An 8,556-nucleotide genomic window follows, 5' to 3' on the forward strand; every position below is an offset into this window, starting at 1 on the left:
TTCGCTTTGAGCCCTAATGGCTGTAGATGTCTTGGTTGGTATTAAAAATAAATAAAAAATCTTAAGTCATTTCCTAACTTAAGTCATTGTTCTATGTTTAGTATCTTTTTATCAGATGATAAAATTACTATATATAATATCTGAAACACTATAGTTTCAATGATTTTATTAAAAGAACATATCTTATGTCAAAGAAAACACTTATACTTTTCTTTGAATTTGATTATTAAAACTTAAGGAAATCGACTTAAGTTTAGAAATGAATTTAGAAGCTTTATGAATTCCACCCCAGATGTGGTAAAAGGGTTTTATATAGTTATATTAAAATAATCACTATTGTTTTCAACATCCCTGATCTTAATTGGGTTTAAGAATGATGTAGCTAATCGGATTACGTGTAATTAATAACTGACCAATGAAGTCAATGATGTATGACCATGAGATTAACTTAAGTTTTAAATACCACCCCTGGCCAGTCCTGCCGCCTATAGGTCTGAGTCTAGGGGCCTAGGTATTCACCTGTGTTCGATACCCAAAGGGCCATCTATTTATAGCCTGTTGAAATGGGCGTGACCATACTTATTTCTTACCTATAAACTGATTGTTAGCTTTCGTCAGTATAGCGCTAAAATACAGTTTGTATAAACAAAAATAACAGTAGATAATAGAATGTATAAAGATTTAGACAATTTTTGATTGTTTTCTTCGTTGTGATTTATGCAGTGTTTTCTAAAGTCATATTGAACATATTAATGATCAAATTATTACAATACAATTCCTATACCTTTGTAAGTTTATGTCATGTCAATTTTACTTTTGTGAATATATTCAAGTGCTATTGTCCGAACCTCAAAGAGCCAATATAACCATAACGAGGCTTAATCTGACGGGTATAATCCTTTAAAGAATATCGAAATCACCTTTAATGGCGTATAAATGCTGTCAAGCTAATCTGTAGCACAATGCTTAACGATATAAGTATCGTCGGAACATCAAGCAGTAAAGCCCTCGTTAACCGGTTAAGCCTTTGAAAGACCTAGATTCAACATAGAGTGATTTTGAAGATTATCCCGACCTTTAAACAGAAAATGAAGTGACCCGAAGAGAGACATCAAGACTTAGAGGTTGATTTTAAATGTTCATATTCCGTAAGACTTTGAGATATTTTAATGACCTATTTACCTAGTGGTTTCGTTATGATACGTGGTAATCTGATTCGAAATTAAGTTTAACATTTATTAATAGTTACATTCAACTTTTAAGTACTCACTTGATATTTACCTAAGATAATTTGTTTGTAAAACAAAAATAGTTATGTACACAAAACTTACACCCAAAAGAAGCATACATATGGTTAATGGGTCAGGCATAAAATATTTTAACTTTTTTTCTTCAAAAACCAGTCGAAATATGACGAACGTCATCGTTAAACATCGTTGTTAGACGATAGGTACTGATTGGTCTGACAAATGTACGAAGCTGTTCGGAAATACGATCGGTGTGAAAGTGAAACCGAAAGTACAAAACAAATAACTCGTTAGTTGAAAATTGATTTTTTGCATAAATTAAATGATAACAAAATTTACAAAGTTTGTACACACAAACTAAAAACGTGCTTGTGACATAATGGATCGATTGTTCAGAACTGAACTAAGTTACCAAGGCCATATACGACATCGTTGTAAACTTGTGAACACGACAATGTTGATGATGTGCTCAATACAAATGAAGAAGTTGTCTCAAATATTAAAGTTATCAATGATGACGTTAACGGTTGTTAAAAAACTGTTCGAAATATTTTAGGAGTAGATTTTATTCTTAATAAGATAATATATTTATTAAGTAGTTGGAGAATAAGTGCCACTTAATTCAAACTAAGGTATTTTTGTATTCAAATACTTTTATTGTAGTATGGAAGAGTATACCGTGTATACAGGTGACTGTGACTATGTAGTCAAGTTGACTCTATAAGTCAAGTCGCAATATTTAACTAGACTAGTTCACTTATTAACTAGGTACGTCGTCGACAACATTATTGCGACATGTCGTGTTAATACTCCCAAGTCAACATAAAACAAGTCGACATGACAACATGATTTCGTCCTCCGGGAGGGACGTTAAATGGGGGTCCCGTGTGACAGTGCTATACACTGGTACACGTTAAAGATCCAGGGTAGCTCTTACCAGGGTTACATTCTGTCAGTGAACAAAAAGCCTGATAAAACTAATTACAATCTTATCGAAGCACTCGCCGAATGGGCCGGAGCTCTCGCCGAATGGGCCGGAGCACTCGCCGAATGGGCCGGAGCCCTCGCCGAATGGGCCGGAGCACTCGCCGAATGGGCCGGAGCTCTCGACGAATGGGCCGGAGCACTCGCCAAATGGGCCGGAGCTCTCGTCGAATGGGCCGGAGCACTCGCCGAATGGGCCGGAGCTCTCGCCGAATGGGCCGGAGCCCTCGCCGAATGGGCCGGAGCACTCGCCAAATGGGCCGGAGCTCTCGCCGAATGGGCCGGAACCCTCGCCGAATGGGCCGGAGCACTCGCCAAATGGGCCGGAGCTCTCGCCGAATGGGCCGGAGCCCTCGCCAAATGGGCCGGAGCACTCGCCAAATGGGCCGGAGCTCTCGCCGAATGGGCCGGAGCACTCGCCAAATGGGCCGGAGCACTCTCCGAATGGGCCGGAGCACTCGCCGAATGGGCCGGAGCACTCGCCGAATGGGCCTTCCCCGAGTGCGAGTATAAAAAACATACACCCTCCTCCAACATGATCACATCACAATGTCTATATACATTATACTTTTCCATAATTCCAATGAGGACGAATGATACAGTCGAACCCGAGGCTGGAGGTATTTTCGCCGGTCCCTGGGGCTTGGACCCAAGGGGTTCGAGTGTTATGGAATACGACTTCATTCCTGTCTAAGTATTATCTAATTAGTAAAATACATAATATTAACACCGACAATATTTATTGCTTTCGATTTTCACTTAAACAGTGGTCAAATAAACTAGACTTGATCATTGTAAGTGTTTGCGGTGAAATCGAGTTTAAAAACAAAACCCATTAATATACACCGTTTCAATTCAAACCACTTAACGACATAAATGTCTTGAAATTACAAAATAAACAAGGCGCATACCATATCTTATTGTTACATATAAATGTGGACAAATAGATCGAAATAAGTTAATAGTTTTGTAAAGTGGTAATTGAAACACAAGTCCCGAATGATCTTATGTAAACATTACTTTCTGAAGCCGGTTTCAAAATAAAGCTCTATTAAAAAATCCAGCCATTATTTCGTTTTAGTGCTAAGCCATAAGAATACAGAATGATTTTGTACAAAAGCCCTTTGACCGAGTGCGCTTTTGGTTTGGCGGAAAACGATATAATCACCAGTTTTTGTTGAAATAGTTATGTGTATTTTCCAATCCAGATATAACACAGTAACGGCTTAAGTCGGTTTGAACAACGTTTGGAAGAATGGACGCTGGTCGAGCTAGCAGTTTAACGAGAGAGAAACACAAAAGAACAGGCGGAAATTAGTAATGTTTTGTCAAAATATTAGTTCACCCATTGTGTCCAAGTGTAAATGTTGGTAAAAGTACAATACCTGTCAACCCTCGTGGTATTCAAAACGTGCAGAAAGAAGCAATTGTGAAGCAGTGAATACTTACTTTCCAGGATATTTGAATACAATTTCAGTATATTTGTATTCTTTGTTTTGTTGCTGAAGTAGTCTGTAGTCTATGGAAATTCTTCCCACATTTGGTTGGTAATTAATGTGTTATACAAGAAAACACACTTGTAGTTCTAGAGTGCTGCCCCCAAATTCTCAAGAAATCTGAAATGTAACTCACTTAAGTATCTTATTTCATTTAGCAAAAATATTTGCTTTAGTATGATTCTATATATAAAAAGTACTTTATCTTATTGATCTCAAAACTTTTTTTCCTGTTTAAGCCTCAACACTCTTTAAAAAGAGAATATAACACAATTTATACAAAATCAAAAAAGTGTGCTGAGCTTGATCCTATTTCAAGGAACTTTGAGGTTTCGAGAAAAAGCCTTTGGTCGAATTCCAAGGGAAATGTATTCTCAAGCCAAACATGTATTTGAGTATAATTCTGTATTCTTTATAAAATACTCAAGAATTCAATTTGCTCTAGAATAAGTTTTCTTTGAAATATTGACAAAATCTTTTGATCACCACATTCTTTAAGGAAGTACATTTTCAAAAAGTATACAACATGCAAGATTTTGATGAATATTACGCCGTTTTATATGGTGAAATGAGTTGAGACTGAGTTTGAGATATGACTGAAGTATTTTCGTGATATTGGGGCCAGGTCTCATCGCGCCACTTCGAAACCTTCTTTTTTCTATTGCATTTGCGAACGCATTTATAAAAGGTTCTAGGTTGTAATTTACAAAATCTTACGACTGTATGGATGTCACATATGGCAAACAACAAAATGTGTTTCATTTCCTCGACCTTGGGTCGATTGTTTAGAACTTAAAGCTAACAACATTTGGCCGATTGTTCGGAACTTAAACTTAACAACATTTGGCCGATTGTTCAGAACTTAAAGTTAACAACATTTGGCCGATTGTTCAGAACTTAAAGTTAACAACATTTGGCCGATTGTTCAGAACTTAAAGTTAACAACATTTGGCCGATTGTTCAGAACTTAAAGTTAACAACATTTGGCCGATTGTTCAGAACTTAAAGTTAACAACATTTGGCCGATTTTTCAGAACTTAAAGTTAACAACATTTGGCCGATTGTTCAGTACTTAAAGCTAGCAACATTTGGCCGATTATTCAGAACTTAAAGCTAGCAACATTTGGCCGATTTTTCAGAACTTAAAGTTAACAACATTTGGCCGATTTTTCAGAACTTAAAGTTAACAACATTTGGCCGATTGTTCAGAACTTTGTTTAACGGCGTCGTTGTTAACTTTTGAATCGTTTCTGCTCAGGAAGTTTAATGAATACACCTGTGATTTGCTGTTTCTAGAAACTATTTGAGCCAACTGTTTCAGCTGCGCGTGTTTGTATTCATATATGTGAACACATCATCAGATAGTCCACGTTTAAAAGTTAACAATGGTGTCGTTAATCGCGTTGTTAACTAATGCTGTGAACAATCTGTCCCTTATCAACGTCGCCGTTGTTTACTCGCAAAACTTTCCTAATGCGGAAATTTAATGGATACACCTGCGATCTGCAGTTTTTCTAACAATATTTGAGAAAACTATTGTACAATTAAAAGTAAACAACGATGTCGTTTTCAAGTAAATGCTTGGAAACGTTAGATGCACACAGATGTATACAAACATAGCGACAACATGACAGAAAAATAATTTCACTTTACGAATACGTACTTAAAGGCCTGGTTTAAGAAATGTTTAGCATGACAATCCCCTGCTGTGCATCTCCTGCTAATTGCACTGGTTTCACAGTAGGGGCCAATTTCCTGTGTATTCGTGTATTGGCTCAGGGCCATTTAGGGTCCATTTCTATGATAAAACTTCTATAACTGCACAGCAGGATACTCAGATGGAGATCTGATAAGAAGGATCAAGCCAAGTAGATTAAGATTAATAAACAGAGGTAGTGTACTAAACAGAGTTTTTTTTTTTTTTTTTTTTTTTGGGGGGGGGGGGGGTCACTTATAGAAGGCTTAAACTAGGCATTTAATGAAACGGTACCCAAACTTCCTCCTACTGACAGTGCTGTTCGTCGAATATCGTGATGTTTACCTCATGAACACTTCCGTGAAATACAATATAGGGCCATCTTTTCCTGACAAGAAAATCTTTTGCAAGACTTTAATTTATTAGAGATTTCCCTAACAGTTGTTATGGCAACCAGACTTATAAATGATAAGCGATTCTTTTAACTTCTTCAGAAGAAGACGACATAGATCATTTTGAGAACCCTGAATTTCTTTGGAAGACAAATCCATATGAACGACAGAAAATAGACATAATGCATCCTCGCGAAGGCTTTACGATCATGTTTTCAAAATACCCTGATAATTATGTAGATAGGATCCAAAATAAGAGTAAAACAATACGATAAATTCTACCTTCTACCATCAAATTATTCGCCTCTAGAGTGTACGGTGCATCGAGTTGATTCAAACTACCACAAGGGAAGCAACTCAAACTGAATGGATATTTCTTGTTGATACGTACATGTACATTTGAATGTGCACGATATCTATACCGTATAGCATTATCGATAATATCACTTTGTTTTTAAGTATGTATCTACATCACATTAACAAAAATACATAATCATTCAAATAACATTCGAACAATAACTTAAAGCCTTTGTACATTGGGGTATTCACTTTATAGCTACGTGGCCACAAATTATCTAGTTTAAAAGCGACGAAATATCGCTTATATGTTAATATCTGTACACAGAATTATATGATTATTTTGTTTTGATATTCAAAGTCAAATGAGTTAAACAAAATAAATTCTGCCATCAAATTCAAGCCTTTATGAAACATCGTCTTACATTAGGATTATTCTGACGGGGATCGGTATAATGTACTTTTTTATGACGAAATAAAGTGTGCAAATCATAATGATTGTTAGTTCTACGATATTGACGGCGGGAACCCTTTAATAAATGTTGATATAAATTCAAAAGATATTGTCTTTGAAATCTACAATTTTCAAAAAAAAGCTGAAAGGTCAAATTATCCCTCATGTAATATAAGAGTCCTTGTGGGCGAGCGGTTTTGGTGTCAGGTTTTATTGACTGTACCTGCGTTCGTTTGCTCCCAACTCAAACTTTTATTTTTACTTTATTGTTTTTTTTTCCTTCTGATATTTCGGTCTAAAAAGGCAAAATAATTATAGTATTAGTGTTTTCAGATTCATAACCTTGAAAAAAAAGGTTAAAAAACAAGAGCGAGTTTCTTTAAAGAAAATACGAGTGAAAAGTATATTTTTATAAGATCTTATAATTTATTGAAAAAGTGATTAGCTCCTCAACTTCCAATGCAAACAAACCAATGTTAAATTTATTTTGAAGGCAGACAAGCGTAAATGTTTGGATATAAAGTTAATACAACACAAAATAGTGATACATTTCTTGCACTGTACTTTTGATAACAGAGTCATTGCTAGACACAGATTTAAAATTTGAAATACCCAGTTTCATTTTTAGAACGGAAATACGACATAAACAGTATGCACTAGTACTAAATGCATTTAAAATAGATCATTTCGATCGATGTTGTTGTATTGGTAGAATTGACCGATTTTTATTTTTGTGATACTTCGTCCCATACGTTTCTTTTTGATATGTATTCTTTTCTTAAAATGAAGTCGGTTGCGGTTAACAGCAACACTCGTAACAGTCAGTACTCACTATGAATAAGTCAGGCACAAGTATACATGAACTTCATTTGGAAGGTAATAAAACCATCATGTCTCTCACAGGAGGCCATCTGATTAACGTACGTATAGTACGATCAAATTGTCGAATTGGCATTTCTGAGTATTTATTTTCAACATATCAGCTGAATGGTCGAAATAAGCAATGGTTATTTTTATTTTGCAAGTGTTAAAATCAATTTATTTACTGACTTGTTACCCATTTAACTGAAATTCTTGATTTTTGATTGTTCGATTTATGGTCGCACGTTCGTAACTAATAGATGGTTCCACCGAATAAACGCAGGCATCCTACGATCGCTTTTTCGAATAGGCATATCTGAAGAGTTATACCATCTATTTCGAAAATAAAAACCACTGAAGTGGTAACTTAAGGCAAAGTGTCTTTGTTCATATTGCAAGTTGAAATTGTGTCACTCACTAAATATTTAACTGAAATTCTTGATCGTACAATCGTTAATAAGATCACTCAATGGTACGTACATCGCTCAACAATCGTAATAAAACAGACCTCCAACAAAACGTTCGTACAAATTCTTCGGCTCTAGTGTATACGGTGCTTCGAATTAATTCACTGGCACAAGGGAAGCAAATCAAACTGAACGGATATTACTTGTTGATACGTACATGTTCATTTAAATGTATATCTACACCGTAAAGCGATATTGATGATATAATTTTGTTCTTAAGTATGTATCCACGTCAAGTTAACAAATAATACATAAGCATTCAATATATATATATATATATATATATATATATATATATATATATATATATATATATATATATATATATATATATATATATATATATATAAAACAAATAAGTCTTTGTACATGGCGTTCAATTTATAGCTACGTGGCCACAAATTCACTAGTTAAAAAGGCGAAAAATATCGCTAAGATGTTAGTATCTGTACTCAAATCATTTTTTTCCATCAAAGACAAATGGGTAAGACATAATAAATCATTGAAATGAAGATAAATATTTTCATCAACCAACATCGTGCCGCTTTAAGACACGAAATTACTTCTATATCTGTAGAGACAGTCGAGAAGAACAGGAAAGCCAGTAAGTATACGTGCCTGAGATACGATTCATTTGAACCCGCGACATTTGCATTACAAAT

The 8,556-nt window shown here is 35.3% G+C and overlaps 1 protein-coding gene across 1 annotated transcript; it reads left to right on the top strand.

The window, feature by feature from the left end:
- Positions 1-16: 16 nt before the first annotated feature.
- LOC128235554 (uncharacterized) lies at positions 17-3,461 on the top strand. Its single transcript, XM_052950368.1, has 3 exons — positions 17-34; positions 2,246-2,700; positions 3,440-3,461. Exons 1-3 carry the CDS (start codon positions 17-19, stop codon positions 3,459-3,461), a joined length of 495 nt encoding a protein of 164 aa, XP_052806328.1.
- Positions 3,462-8,556: the final 5,095 nt, after the last annotated feature.

This window comes from Mya arenaria, chromosome 5, assembly GCF_026914265.1.
Source record: "Mya arenaria isolate MELC-2E11 chromosome 5, ASM2691426v1".
NCBI classification, from domain to species: Eukaryota; Metazoa; Mollusca; class Bivalvia; order Myida; family Myidae; genus Mya; species Mya arenaria.